A 16,061-nucleotide genomic window follows, 5' to 3' on the forward strand; every position below is an offset into this window, starting at 1 on the left:
ATGGTTCATTGTTGTTACCATACAGAAAACTACCCTGAGAAATGTCATGCAGTCACCTCTGGAGCAAATGTTCACAGAAGTGGCTGCAAAGAGGCTGCAGGAGTTCAGTAGCACAGGGATAAAACAAAAGATTAAAAAAGCAAAAACTGTATTTTTTAAAAGGAAAACCAGACAGCTGTTTACAATACTTTGTGCTTTAGGAAAACTATATAATTTAGTTAGGGTTTGAATATACGGCAGTCATTTTTTGTTATACCTTCAATTTTAAATGCCCAGGTTCATGACAAGTGTACTTCAAAATTAGAAAGTTACTAAACATTTACTTCAAAAGAAAACAGGAGTAAAGCCTAATGAGAGTAGCACCACATCCGAATTAGAGAAGCAATACATAATACAAGAAGACAAGGAACTAAAGAATATTTCGTATAGCCATTCCTAAAGTGCTTGTCTCTGCTAACAAAGACACACCTCCTATAAGGATATAAAGCATATAAATATATACAGTAAGTTTGCTATCTGGGAGGTAGGGCACTTATATAGAGTGCAGAGGGGTACCCTCAGGTTCCGACGCATTTTGCAGTTTAACGCTTCATTAGGAGACCCCTATACCTACAAATATAGGTATGGGAGTAGCACTGCATCTCTATTAGGAACACCCCAAGACCACCCTACACAGGATAGGAAATGGAAGGCAACAAAGCACCGACTGGAGACCGGCCAATAAAGGTCCCAAGCATATATTGATTAGAAAGATGGAGACCATGATGATGGCTGTTAAGACTCTACCAAGCTTTGACATTTTAGAAAACAAAAGCCATTCATTCCAATATTGTTGTTATTAGGGATGCAGAAGTGGATGCGCTGCTGCTCGACCCAGAGGATTTATCTGATGCTTGGAAATTTTAAAAGTACCCTCCTTTTTTATCATCCTCTTGCTTGGGAGCTTTGCTGCCCACTCGCCAGAGGGTGCTCCCCTGCCGTCCATTTCCTAACCTGTGTGGGGTGGTCTTAGGGTGTTCCTAACGAATATGCTGTGCTACTTCTATACCTATATTCTAAAGTGTAAATTGTATCAGGGTCACCTGATGAAGCTTTAAAACTGCAAATGCGTCGGGACCAGAGGATACCTCACTGCAATGTATACAACTGCCCTACCTCCCAGATAGCAAACTTACTGTATATATTTCTATCCTTATACTCAGGTGTACATTTATATAGGAGGTGTGTCTTTGTTAGCAGAGACTAGTGATTTAGGAGTGGCTATACTGTACAGATTATTCATCACATTATTGATTTTATGGATTGGTTTTATGATCTATGCAAGATAAAATATTTGTATTTTTAGCTTAAAAAGTGGTTGTGTGTGGCACCAAAAAAGTACATTTTTGTCCTGTATTATGCTTATTGTAGAAACAGTGGTTGTTAAAATTGAGCTCTCTTTAATCTCCAACTTCCTAGGGGTGAGCTTTTACCCCACAACTCTGCATTGCTGTGTCAGCAGAAACAGAGGTCGCGATGATGGTCAAAAATGGTCACTTTCTTTAATTGTCCCGGTGACTGTCACAGGGAATGAAAGGGAGGGAATATCTAAAATTTGGAGTTGCCACCAGAAAAGAAATGGAGGGGGAATCTTCTAATGTGGACACTTGCTCCCAGCACAATTGTCTAAGAGGTGATTTTCTTCACATTGGAGAGACATCCTCTCTCTTTCTGCAGAGTCTGACAAGTGAAAATAAATTTCCCTAATGACAAACCATGGCAAAAATTAAACTGACATTGGTCTCAATCCTCCCCTAACTCTATCCAAAATGGAAAAAAATAATAGTTTTGGCTTTAGACATAAGTCTCTGTAGTTTCCATATCAACTGGTCTGCTGTTTTGAGCTAACAGATGGGAAGATTTGTGACTAACATTTTACCTTTATCCAAAACCCAAATATCTGAAATAAACACTTTTAAGGATACAACCCGGACTTCCTGCAGTGCCCACTTTTGTTTCAGGAACTCTATGAGGCTGGAGACTTTTCTGTGCAGCTCTACTATCATCCTGGTTAAAGAAGGAGACACCAAAAAAATACATAAATACAAGACACTTTTTGAATTTTAAATTTTGATATTTATTGCTTTTTGGGACACAAATTTGTGTGCCATTTTTTGTTTACATACAACCCAACAAACAAGCAACAATAAGAGTCCATTATGTTAGTACAAATATACAACATATTAATCAATGAAGTATACAATTTTTGAATTTCAATAGCATACAATTAGGATGGAGATAAAATTAATGTTTGTGCTACCAAGGTAAAATAGGGCCAATCCTGGCACCGCTAATTAGAGACTCCATAAGCTTTTAATCTTTTTTCCCGGGATTTGGTATTGTCAACCTGATGTTTCCATTATTCGATAGCGGGAGGAGGCGAGGAGATGTTCATTTTTGGGCTAATAATTTGCTGAAGTTGCGATGCTATAAAAATAGGTTTTGGAATGTGGAACCGCCTCCTGCATCCTTAGATGGTGAAAGGATAGAAAGCTTAATAGGAAGGAGGTTTCCTTCTCCAAATTAAGACTCTGAAGAGGGAGTCAATTTCTTGTACCATTTTCGGGTAAATCCACACTGGTGAATTATGTAATATATAGGGAAGCGGAGATGCCCATACCAGTTTAATAAGATTAGTCCTGCATATAACTAAGTGGAAGTTTACACCATGTAGTACATTTAAAGTGGAGTTCCACACAAAAGTGGAACCTCCGCTTGTTTGCTTCCCCCCCTCCCCCGGTGCCACGTTTGGCACCTCTTAGGGGGGCAACGGGTATCTGTTTTTGACAGGTCCCTGTTCCCACCTCTGGGAGACGGCGCCATCCCTCGGAAGTTGCACCCCCCCCCCTTCCGCCGCCGGGCCCATTATAAATCGCAGCACGCTTCGTGCCCAGTAGGGGACCGACTGTGAAGCCGAAAGGCTTCACTGCCGGTTTTCCTTAGTGGAGATGGCAGTGGCAGCACCCGACAGCTGATCCGAAAATCTTCTGGAGTGCCGACATTGCAAGCTCCCTGGACAGGTAGGTGTCCTAATATTAAAAGTCAGCAGCTACAGTATTTGTAGTTGCTGGCTTTAAAAAAAATTTCTCCAGGCTTGAAAACCTCTTTAAGTTTACATTTATCTAAAAGTGGACACAGGTTAAGGCTTAGGTACACCTGCAAGTCTTTGGGAATAATGACCCCTAAGTATTTAACAGTATCAAGTACTCATTTGAGAAGCCTCAACAACAGGTACAGTTCCTGTTAAAGGGTCTAACGGAAGTAAAACAGATGTATCCCAGTTTATGTGGAAGCCTGAGAACTCTCCAAAATGTGCTATTAGTCGCATTAGAGAAGATAATGTTTGCTTGGTATCTCCCAAGAAGAGCAATGCGTCATCCGCATAGAGGGTGATCTTCACATCCGAAGTGAGAAGTGATTTGGGTCTGTATAATTCTGGGAGAAGAGAATCTTTAAATGGTTTTGGGAGAACAACTATTATCGCTTCTCTCATAAGAGTCCGTAAGGGCTCCCAGAGAATAAGCTTCCTTCAATACCTTCAGTAACTCAAGCAACAGTACCTTCACCATATCTTTTATAGATCTCCGATGAAAGGACTTCAAATCCTGATGCCTTATTTGAGGCCTCAGATCCCGCATCTAATAAATACCTCCAACGTAAGAAGTGACTCCAGGGATCATCTTTCATCTAACGTTAATCTGGGCATTTGCATAGTATGTAAAAACTAATCTTTGTACTATAAAGATCCCCATAAAATGCAATAAAGCAATCCAATTCTTCCACAGTTTTATATATGTTAGCTCACCTAACTTGTCTTAATAGCCATAATCATGGAGGAGTCTTGTTGTGACCAGACAATAACTGCCAGCAAATGGTCTATATTTTCACCATCTTGGTGGTCTGCCCTCATCAAAGGCACAGATTTATAAAGTTGTTGGACTTCCCTCTATCGACTTGACTATGAATTGCTCTTCTTCCTCATGTACTTCTTTTAGAAGTCCCCCCCTCCACTGCTCGGTGGAGTGCCTAACCCTAGAAATATCCTTATTCAGCACCCCCCCCCCCCCCCCCCCAAGGAACACCTTTATGGCATCCAATGTGATCAGTCTGGAATCTGTACCACTACTGGTAGTGAAGAAATTCGCTAGTATAGACAACATCTTTGAATATTCCATAATCAGACAGAGCCAGAATGGGTTAACCTTCCATGGTATTCGTCTGTGAGGATTAGGTTTACAGTTAGTGTAATTAACAACGGTGGGTGGTGTGACAGGCGCAAAGCGGACTCAATCCATGGAAGAACTGAGGCCATGCCCAATCAAGAGTTGGAACGATAGGTGCTCAAACAGCAGGAATACTTGAGCTTGTCTGGGCGATGTTGTCGCTAGGGTTTCACTGATACAGATACTGGTATCGGTACCGATACAGAGTATTTGCACGAGTATTCGTACAAAATGTGCCGATATAGTAAGCCGATACCTTTACAGTGCGATTGGAGCAAAAGCAGTGCCTATTCCCGCACCGCTCCTGTGTGAACAGGAATCACACCACATTCTGTTCAAATCGTATGCAATTCTTTGCAGTGCGATTTGAGCCCATTCAATTTGTATGGGTTCAAATCATACAGCAAAGGTATTGTTGCAACCCTAGCTGTTGCCATATATTGTTAAAGTCTCCCACAGCAACATCGGAATTATTAGGGAATCAGGCCATAAAGCTAGATAAGCATTTCAAGACCTCTCCCTTATCTGGCGGGGGGGTCATGAATATTAGCCACTACACAATAGATAGCTTCTAAATGTACAAGGTAGAAAAACATATTGTCCCTGCTCATCAAATTCAATTTGGGTGCAGGAGAAAATCACTCAGGATGCCACTAAAACACTTAAACCTCTAGGGTATACAGAGTAAATGGAGTGATATTAATATTTAAATTTTGTCCTAAAAATAGTGACCACATCTCGACACGTGTGTCTCCTGCAGGCAAATTACTGCCAGTTCATGAGACAATAATGCAGTAAAAACAGCCTGTTTTTTACTCGGATCTCCCAGGCCCTTAACATTCCGTGACATCACAAGCGTCTCCTTAGACACTGCCCTAATTGTTCAAGATGGTAGGAGTACCCAACTCTGATTGGTACGGATGTGCCCTGTAATATCCCTAAAAAGGGGAAGTACAATATGTGACAGTATCCAGATTATGACTGACCAAATTAGAAACTGTTCTAGCTAAAAAGGAACGGATCTAGAGTCCGAGCATTAAAAGGTAGATCTGAATGTAGCTGGTGTAACTGGACCCGTGTGCACAGGACTTAAATCTCTGCACATGAAAACATCTCAGCAAAACTTTGCTAAAAAATACTGAAAAAAAAAAAAAAAAAACGCACACAAAAACGACAAACCAAATTTTTCCTCTCGGGAACACTGCTGGGGGGAAAACCCGTGGCCTTAAAGTGAGTCCAACCAGAAGCTGAAGCAAAAGGTCACAGGCTGAAACATCAAACAATGCTGACAAGGTATACAGGGGCCACCTGCCTAAGGCTTCATGTACACTAGCCTACACTGGCAGCTAAATGTACACATAGGCTTTTAGCAGAGTCTAGGAGCTGCCCTATTGAGGCCTCAATGCGGATGAATCGATTGCATTCAGGATAGGAATGTTTTGACTGCCAGCCTCAGGAAAAGCGCAAAACGAGACAAAAAACGTGCTGCGTTTTCCCATGTCCGCGGTAAATATAGGCCAAGTCAAGGTTATAAGTACCATATTCAGAAGCTGATTGGCACGTTATTTATTTTTGGAGCAAATACTCTGGATTTCTATGTAACCAGGATCCTACAGCACCCGGAGTATCAAAAAATTGCATGGTTTCCCCATCCACAACCCTGAGTTTAGCTGGGTGGAGCATTGTGTATGGAAGTTGGAGGGCTTGGAGCCATTCTTTTTACATTTATGTACTTAGCACATTATTTCTGTACCTTTGCCGAGAAATCTGAGAAAAAGGAGATCTTTGCTTCATGAAAATCATTATTCTTCCTCTTACGAGCCAGCATGAGGATTACGGTATATCTTTGTCCTTATAACTGAGTAGTTTCGAGATAAAAGGAAGTGGAGGATGACCAAGAGATAATGGACAAGCTGGTATTTTATGAGCTTGTTCCACAGCAAACATGGCAGTAAAACTTTTTCTAGCAAACAGCTCAAAATGGCCATTTTTCAATGTAATCAGCTAGGTGTTTGCCCTCATTAGGTAGTATCCTGGTAAACCTAGGATACAAACATTATTGCTCCTTTCTTTGGTCTCTATACCGTCCAGCCTATATTTGTGATTGAGCATCATTTTTTTTTTTTAAACAGAAAATGTGATTGATCATCTTTTTTTTTTTTTTTTTTTTAAATCGGAAAGATTTTATTAAATGAGACAATACCAAGTACAAAGAATAACAGAAGAGTATGCAAGTACAAAAGCGGTTTCCATTCCACTATATCAATAAAACATATTTAAATACAACTCACATTCCTTGCAAATTAGGTATATTATTAAACAGCCACTCTGTCCCGTAAGGTTTCCGTGTCGTCTCCCACTGAATTTCCCCTATCCCATATCCCAGATAGATGGGGTTTGAGTGATGGGTCTGTGGGACCCATAGGGGGCCACACAGCCCATCCATAGCCCACCTACATTCCCCGGATGCATTCCAAATTATCCAGTACCTGCATCAAAATGAGTTCCCTTGGGGACAACCCAGGGACATTGAGCCATGGCGACCAAAGCTTCTCACATTTATTCAGTCGGCTTCTGTGTTGATATATGTATCTTTCCAAATAGAGCACATTTCCCATATGAGCCAACCATGTTTTAACCGATGTGGGGGATTATAGATTTCCAACTTAAAGTGGAACTTCAGTCATTTTTTTTCAACTTTCTATTAATCTATTAAATCTTCTGCCCTTGTTGTTTTAACTTCGGATAGTAAAACATTTTTTTTTTTCTGCCAGTAAATACCTTATACAGCCCACTTCCTGTTTCTTGTCTGGTAAAAAGCATAGGCTTATGACATCAAGCTCGGCTCTCTCTCTCGAGTTTGCCAGGAAGGGAGGGGGATGAGTCATAAGAGGGCCAATGAGAGCTGCAGGGCTGCAGAGCTGGGGGGTGTGCCTCTGTGTGTCTGTGTAAATCTAGGAAGTGAACAGGCAGCAGCTTCAGCTGCCCACAGTTAAAATGGTTGCAGCCAGACACAGTGGAGGGAGATTTCTGCAGCATATTTGGCAAGTACAGAATCACCATACATATAAAAAAATATGCAAAGTGGTTGAAGGAAAGCTTCAGATGACAAAGATGTTTTTATTATAAATTATGTGAGCAGACTGCAGTTCCTCTTTAACAGAATGACCTTCCTAGCCTGAAATAGGGCCCTGGAAGTTGCCATTCTGGTCATCTCCTCAGGTATCATTTTAATTAAATTAGTTTTCCCCACCAGGGACATTTTAGGCTTATTACAGATATTTTATCTTTTATATTTTATCTTTAAACCGGGCCATCAGGGGACGCACGTTCAGGCTACAATAGTCCATAATGACAGGAGATATTTGGATACCCAGATATTTGAAAGAGGTCACCAAGGGAATAGAACAGGGGAAAGACTCTGCTTGTCCAGGTGCGATATCCAACAACTTTATTGCTGACTTGGTCCAATTAATAATGAGCCCGGAAAATCGACCAAATTCAGAGATTAGGGACATAGCACTGGTTAGAGAAGATGAGGTGTCTCCCAGAAACAACAACATATCATCAGCGTATAGCATGAGCTTCTCCTGAAATTTGCCATACTGAAACCCGGTGATATGTGGAAGGCCGCCAGGGGCTCAATCGCTATGGCAAAGAGCAGGGGTGAGAGGGAACTGGCTGGCTGGTGCCCCTGCCCAACGCAAAAGCAGGAGACATTCTATCCGACACCCTAATAGCTACCTGCGGTGAACTGTATAGAAGGCGCACCCATACGATAAAGCGAGCACCAAAACCAAACTTAGAAAGTACCGCCCAGAGATATGGCCAACTGATACTGTCAAATGCCTGTCCTAAATTATCAGCCTGTGTCTGCATGTTCAGGAAGAGCCCCCTGAGATTAGTGGCTGTAGACTTTGGAGGCATGAACCCTGCATGATCAGGATGTATTATAGACAAAATAAATGTGTTCACTCTCAATGTCAGGACCTTATCTAAGATATTTACATCACATTGTAACAGGGATATAGGTCTGTACGAGCTAGGGTCCAGGGGGTCCCTTCCCAGTTTCAGTAACAAAACTACATTTGCCCTAGACATTGAGGTAGGTAACAAACTCACCTTAAACGAGGCATTTAAAACCTCAGCAACCTGGGTAGGATCATCTCCCCATAGGTGGTATACACTTCCATAGAAATACCACCCCCCCAGGGGCTTTACATGTGGGGAAGGAACAGGCCACCTTCAGTAACTCATCCAGGGTGAGTGGAGCATCTAATGCCAGACGGGCCGCAAAGGATAGGGTGTGTAAGGATAAATCACTAAGGTAGCCTGCCAGCGACTCAGAAGAATAATCATCTTGAGATCCGTAAAGATCCAAGTAAAAGGATGACAGTTCGCTAACAATTTAAATCAGGGTCATCAACTACCCACCCAGTGGAAGAGCAAGTGGCTCCTATGGCTGGTTAGGATTGTTGCGACCTAGCTATTTTTGCCAATAGGCAACCTTTTTTCTCCCCCTCTTCATAGAATGCCATTTTTGTAAAAAAACATCACTGTTCCGCGGCGGAACCAAAGAATCCTGGGCCGACATCCATGTCTCGTGATTGATCATCTTAGCTCTGGTATGTTTTAGTTCATCTTTCATGGGGCCATATCATCCTCGAATGTGCTTACTCTCCCTTCCAGTGCAATGGCACATTTGCATATTTTTTTTAAAGTCCTGATGGACAATCGATATATCTTCTTTAATACTCAGGACCTGGTCAGTTAGGGTTTACACAGAGATATTACAGGTTTGCACTGCCAGAAACACATCTGCCAGCATTGGTTCAGTAGCAGCATGTGAACTGTCTGGCTGCATCACCTCTCCCTGTGAATCACATAATAGCGCTGTGGATTGTGCTGCTGCGATATGTAACTAAGGAAACCAAGGGGAAAGTAATACGGGGAGTATGCTATAGGTCCCCTAACCTGTGGAAGGAGGGGGAGACGGAACTCCTATCACAATTTGGATTAGCATCAAGGATGAGAAGTGTCATCATAATGGGGGAATTTAATTATCCAGACATAGACTGGGCGGAAGGAACCACGCATTTGTCTAAGGCTCGCCAGTTCCTAAATATCTTACAGGACAATTTAATGGGTCAGATGATAGACGCACCAACTAGAAACAAAGCTAGACCTACTGATTACCAACAATACAGACCTGATCACGGATGTGGAAATACGGGGCAATTTAGGAAACAGCGATCACAGGTCAATTAGCTTCAGTATAAATCACACAAATAGGAAACATAAGGGGTATACAAAGACACTGAATTTCAAAAGCGCCAACTTCCCTAAACTACGAACCTTGCTAGAAGATATTAATTGGGATGAAATCTTAGGAACCAAGAACACGTAGGAGAGATGGGTTTGCTTTAAGAGCATATTAAATAAGGGCATTAGCCAGTGCATCCCATTGGGAAATAAATTTAAAAGAGTGAACAAAAAGTCCTGGGTGGCTTAACTCCAATGTTAAAATGCATATAAAAGCAAAGGAGAAGGCCTTCAAAAAATACATGGCCGAGGGATCATCATCAGCATTCAAACTTTACAAAGAATGCAACAAGAAATGTAAGGGTGCAATTAGGGCGGCTAAGATAGAACATGAAAGACACATAGCAGAGGAGAGCAAAAAAAAATCCCAAGAAATTCTTTAAGTATATAAACAGTAAGGAGAGGGTGGACAGACCATATTAGCCCCATAAAAAATGAGGAACGGAATCTGGTTACAAAAAATGGTGAGATGGTGAAGGTATTGAATGTATTCTACTTCTCAGTCTTCACGAGGGAATCGACACATCACAGGAAGCATTCTCAGGGCTAACAGAGGACAGAATTAGGAATAGACTTGAAAAAATTAACATTTGTGACAGACCTAGCCTGGAGAGAGACTTCTGGAGGGGACTGAATGCTAGCCTCTTGCCGATCGAACGGTGCTCTTTGTGAGCTGTATGCCTGAGGACCCTTGAGGTGGTGTTACTTTGGATTCAGGTCCATATCCCCCCAAGAGACACAGACTCTGGGGACCCTGGATTTGCCATATTAGAAATAGTGGCTGATTCATAATGCTGGGACAAATACTGTTAGGAGATGCTGATGTCAATTCCAGCCACCTGTCTGTCTGTCTGTTGCCTGCTAGAATGTGTTTATTGTAAATAAGTCTAGTATGGGATCTAAGAGTCATTAGATCCCCATTGTTGTTTGTGTTAATTAACTCTGCTATTGTGTGAAGAAGAGTTCTGTGTTGATTTGTGATAATGTTGATTGTGTTTTCTGAGATACAGGGTCATGACATCATGAGTCATCTAGGCTGTCTAAAGGGATTAGTTAATTAGCCCATGTTAATTAGGTTTCTGGTCACAGGTGTATATTCAGAGTAATATGAGCAGGAGGTATGCACCTTCTCTTTTACTGTATAAAAGAGCCTGTATTCCTTTCAATAAAGGAGATTCCTGCTTGAACTTACATACAGCCTGCCTGGTGTTTGTTCTGAGCTATCACAACTGGATTAGAACGGCACATAGCTGTAGTTCGAATCCCGGAGCATCGGATGACCGAACCATCAGAAGTTGCGATCTGCAATCTATAGCCAAAGAGGAGTGTCGGGAGAGTGGTACCGAGCGAGCAGGGGCTCATTACATTGGTTGGCAGCTGTGGGATTTGCTCTCCAGTTACTGGGACACTCCAAACCAGCCTGCAGGAGAGCCACTCTGAAAGACTTACTTCAGAGCCGGGAGGGACCGGTGGGATCGTGCTTCCTTGCCGTGAACACATCCAAACCATCACCTGGATCCAAGGTCCAGATAGCAGGAGAGGAGAGGTACAGATACCAGCCACCATGGAAGAGGAATTCAGAAGGTGGTTGCGAGAGATGCAGATACAGCACAGAGGACCAGTATCAGAGCAGGTCTTGCTAGGATGGTTTGATTCTATCCGCTGCGAACTCTGGAAGGAAGCGCTAGCCCGTGAGCAGCGAAACCAGGGAAAAGTTCTCCCCTCCATCCATGTAAGGTACTGGTCGCAGTATGAAGTGCGAATGCTGTTATTGGGGGAACAGCCGAACCAGGAGTGGACAGCTGAGTTAAGCAGGCTGATCCGGGCAGAAATGCGGTTGGACGAGAGCTACAGAGCCCTCCAGTGGTATGTAGCCCAAGTGTGCCCGTGGACAGCGGATGACAGCCCCGCGGAAGGCTTTGACTACGATGGCCTGGGATTGTTGTACTGGAGGCTGTCCAGGGACCCTGACTTTGGGAGTGATCGGGAGTGGCGTTTGGAGGAAATAATGGAGCACAGAGAGCGAAGACTGAATGTCTCGGAAGTGCACTGGGCACAGGAAGATTTGGAGTTTCTGGCCGTTCAGGAATGGGAGCTTGAGATGGCCTACAGACAGCTGCTAGACTCTGCTGAGCAGCAGGGTGGGGCTCCCTTTGCCTGGGACTATCAGGAAATACCAGTTGACAACTCTAAAATCCTGGCTGAAGAGTCGACAATGTGGCAGAGTAACAGTGTGCTTTGCCAACCTGCCCCCACAGCTATGGAGGTCTTATGGCGGATGGAGCAAGTGCTGACTGACCTTGATGAACCTGTTTCTGCACTGGATGATCTTGGATGGAGGAATGTGCCTGTCCAGCAGAATGCCAGAGAATCAGCAGTGGAAAATCTGGAGATTGCTATCCCCAAAGCTGAAGTGCTGACAACAGGGCAGAGCTCTGCTAACCTCTGCCCAGCACTGATAGCATCTTCTGGGTTCCATGGAGAGGAGGTGGTGAACCTTTATCCCCAGACACCAGTTGCAGAGACAGGGGATTTGATAGACTTTTCTGCTGAGGAAGAACAACCTGGTGAGCCTCCAGCAGAAGAACAGCTGTTATTAGGGCCAAACTTCACTGTGCTCTGCCCAGCGCCAACAGAAGTATCTGTGGAGTTACAAGGAACTTCCCCAGCTGAAGCGCTGGCAACCGGACAGAGGGTCCAAGATCTCTGCCCTACACCTGCGGCGGTTCCGGAGGCTCAGGGTGAGAAGGAGGTGGTCACTTCCCAGCAGCAGATCAGGATACAGGGGGAAAAGGGAGAGGAGGTGTTTGTCGTCCCTCCCCAACAGTTGGCCAGGGTGGAGGAAGTGGTCTTTCCTCCCCAGCAAAGATCCGTGCACCTGGGAGACAGTACCACAGACATATCGTCCCAACATCCAAATGAGGGAATGGAAAAGGAAGCAGCCGGCTCACCTCCCCAATGGCAGTTACACAGTTTGGGAGTGGAGGAAGCCAGCCTCCTGCCCCAATGGTTAGCCAGAGCGGAGGATGTGGTGTCCCCAGCAGAAGGGCTGGCAACCGGGCAGAGTGCTGCTGGCCTCTGCCCTCAACTAACAGAAGAGGGAGTTCCTGTGGTAGTGGATGGGACTTCAGTTTCCAGTTGTATATCCCAGGGATGCTGGGCGGTTGGCCCAGATCCCCAAAGGCATGACGGAGTGAGCCCAGTCACCCTGTCTTCTCTCCATCGGCTGAAAAGACTCCAGGGAGAAGGGCCAGTTCAGGCCTCTCCCCAGCGGCGGGCGTGTTCTCTGAGAGAGGCACAGGTTGGCTGGGTAAGTAATGCTCTGTTTGGGACAATTTATTTGGGGTACTGTGTGGATATCAGCATTGGGGGACTGGAACTATGGACTAACTTTGGAGTCAACCTGTCTGGGGTCTCCTCCTGTGTTAGTCTCCTGCCGAAAGGGGAGAAATACTTTTGGAGGGGACTGAATGCTAGCCTCTTGCCGATCGATCGTGGGCCCTGGCATTTGGGGGAACGGTGCTCTTTGTGAGCTGTATGCCTGAGGACCCTTGAGGTGGTGTTACTTTGGATTCAGGTCTATATCCCCCCAAGAGACACAGACTCTGGGGACCCTGGATTTGCCATATTAGAAATAGTGGCCGATTCATAATGCTGGGACAAATACCGTTAGGAGATGCTGATGTCAATTCCAGCCACCTGTCTGTCTGTCTGTTGCCTGCTAGAATGTGTTTATTGTAAATAAGTCTAGTATGGGATCTAAGAGTCATTAGATCCCCATTGTTGTTTGTGTTAATTAACTCTGCTATTGCGTGAAGAAGAGTTCTGTGTTGATTTGTGATAATGTTGATTGTGTTTTCTGAGCTACAAGACGGCCAGTCTGGCCTAAAGGTCATGACTGAGTCATCTAGGCTGTCTAAAGGGATTAGTTAATTAGCCCATGTTAATTAGATTTCTGGTCACAGGTGTATGTTCAGAGTAATATGAGCAGGAGGTATGCACCTCCTCTTTTACTGTATAAAAGAGCCTGTATTCCTTTCAATAAAGGAGATTCCTGTTTGAACGTACATACAGCCTGCCTGGCGTTTGTTCTGAGCTATCACAACTGGATTAGAACGGCATATAGCTGTAGTTCGAATCCCGGAGCATCAGACGACCGAACCATCAGACGTTGCGATCTGCAATCTGATTCTATAGCCACAGAGGAGTGTCGGGAGAGTGGTACCGACCGAGCAGGGGCTCGTTACAACATTAATAAGTCACCGGGACCTGATGGCTTGCACCCGAGGGTCCTTAGGGAACTCAGTCAAGTAATTGCCACACCATTGTTCCTAATTTTTACTGACAGTCTACTGACTGGAATGGTACCAGCTGATTGGAGAAAAGCCAATGTAGCACCAATATTTAAAATAGGGCCAAAATAGATCCCTGGGAGTTGCAGACCAGTTAGTCTAACATCAATATTATGCAAGCTCTGGGTGTATCTGGATTTTGCAAAAGCATTCGACACAGTTCCCCATCGATGTTTACTGTACAAAGTAAGGTCTGTTTGCATGGACTGGAGGATGAGTACATGGATTGAAAACTGGCTACAAGGGCGAGTTTAGAGGGTAGTGAAAATGGGGAGTACTCAGAATGGTCAGGGGTGGAAAGTGAGGTCCCCCAGGGTTCTGTGCTGGGACCAATCCTATTTAATTTGTTCATAAACAACCTGGAGGATGGGGTAAACAGTTCAATCCCTGTATTTGCAGACGATACAAAGCTAAGCAGGGCAATAACTTCTCTGCAGGGTTTGGAAACCTTGCAAGTAGAACTGAACAAATTAATGGGGTGGGCAACTACATGGCAAATGAGGTTTAATGTGGAAAAATGTAAAACAATGCACTTGGGCAGCAAAAATATGAATGCAATCTACTCACTGGGGGGAGACCCTCTGGGGAATCAAGGATGGAAAAGGACCAGGGGGTCCTAGCAGATGACAGGCTCAGCAATGGCATGCCAAGCTGCTGCTAACAAAGCAAACAGAATATTGGCATGCATTAAAAAGGGGATTAACTCCAGGTATAATCTGATAATTCTCCCACTCTACAAGACTCTGGTCCGGCCGCACATGGAGTATGCGGTTTAGTTCTGGGCACCAGTCCTCAGGAAGGATGTGCTGGAAACGGAGCAAGTACAGAGAAGGGCAACAAAACTAATAAAGGGACTGAAGGATCTTAGTTATGAGGAAAGTTTGAGAGCACTGAACTTATTCTCTCTGGAGAAGAGACGCTTGAGAGGGGATATGAATTCAATATACAAATACCATACTGGTGACCCCACAATAGGGATAAAACTTTTCCGCAGAAGGGAGTTTAACAAGACACATGGCCACTCATTAAAATTAGAAGAAAAGAGGTTGAACCTTAAACTGCGTAGAGGGTTCTTTACTGCAAGAGTGGCAAGGATGTGGAATTCCCTTCCACAGGCGGTGGTTTCAGCAGGGAGCAGCGATGGTTCAAAAAACTATTAGCCAAGCACCTGAACGACCACAACATGCAGGGATATACAATGTATTACTGACATAAAATCACACACATAGGTTGGACTTGATGGACTTGTGTCTTTTTTCAACCTCACCTACTATGTAACTATGTAGGCTGCATCCTGTGTGCCTGTACACCCCTCCTCACTAGGCATTTCATCAGCGGCTCGGGATCTAGATGGGGTGCGAGCGTAGCGCTCTAGCTTACCCGCAATCTCCCTTGCCTTATCTCTCGCTTATCTCAGGACCGCCCACCACTGGAAGAAGACCAAGGAGGAAGGCGATCTTGCAGGTCATGTGACCTGCCAGAAGACATCAGAAAAAGGTAAGTAAAACATACTGTTGGCAAAGGCTACAAAAGGGGAAAGTCTAGAGCCCAGAGTAAGGCTTTAAGTACAATTTATCCAGCAACATTATAGTTCCTCTTGGTGTAATATATTGTGGTAGTTACAGCTATTAATATTTTCGATCTATTCTCATACCTGAGGCGTGGATTCTGTGCCAGGCTCTGTACACGTGCCCAGGCCTGGTTACTCCTTGGCTGAAGTTCTACAGGTACCTTCAGAGGCAATCGCACCGGTTTCTGATCCTCTTCATCACTCAGACCTGGAAAAGTTACAATATCAATCCAATGGCTGAAGTCAGCAAAAAAAAAAAACAAACAAAAAAAACAAAACCCCAATACGTATGTAGGCAGCCAACTGTAGGATGAAATGCACTTAACGGAGCATACAACACACACAACCCACCTCTGAGACACATAAAACTCATTGCATCGTTCTACGCATTCCATGAAAATCCTATTTTCTTTAGAAAGCTTTTTTACACAATTTTTTGTCTCCCACTTTTACAACCAACAAAAAATCAGTGTGTGGGCAGTAACAAATTATTTTAAAGCAGAACTTTACTCATAACAACTTGATGCAAATTATTGTACTTTATTTAGCAAGTGT

The 16,061-nt window shown here is 43.9% G+C and overlaps 1 protein-coding gene across 2 annotated transcripts in view; it reads right to left on the bottom strand.

Annotated features, from left to right (window-relative positions):
* The window catches only part of CRAMP1 (cramped chromatin regulator homolog 1), a 101,267-nt gene that overhangs the window by 40,359 nt on the left and 44,847 nt on the right, over positions 1 to 16,061 (bottom strand). For both annotated transcript variants that reach the window (XM_073636680.1, XM_073636679.1), the window contains exons 8-9: positions 15,591 to 15,714; positions 1,965 to 2,046 (exon numbers count right to left, since the gene is read on the bottom strand). In XM_073636680.1, the coding sequence (XP_073492781.1) occupies positions 1,965 to 2,046; positions 15,591 to 15,714 (206 nt within the window). The remainder of the gene's footprint in view (positions 1 to 1,964; positions 2,047 to 15,590; positions 15,715 to 16,061) is intronic.

This window comes from Aquarana catesbeiana, linkage group LG06, assembly GCF_042186555.1.
Source record: "Aquarana catesbeiana isolate 2022-GZ linkage group LG06, ASM4218655v1, whole genome shotgun sequence".
Classification (NCBI taxonomy): domain Eukaryota; kingdom Metazoa; phylum Chordata; class Amphibia; order Anura; family Ranidae; genus Aquarana; species Aquarana catesbeiana.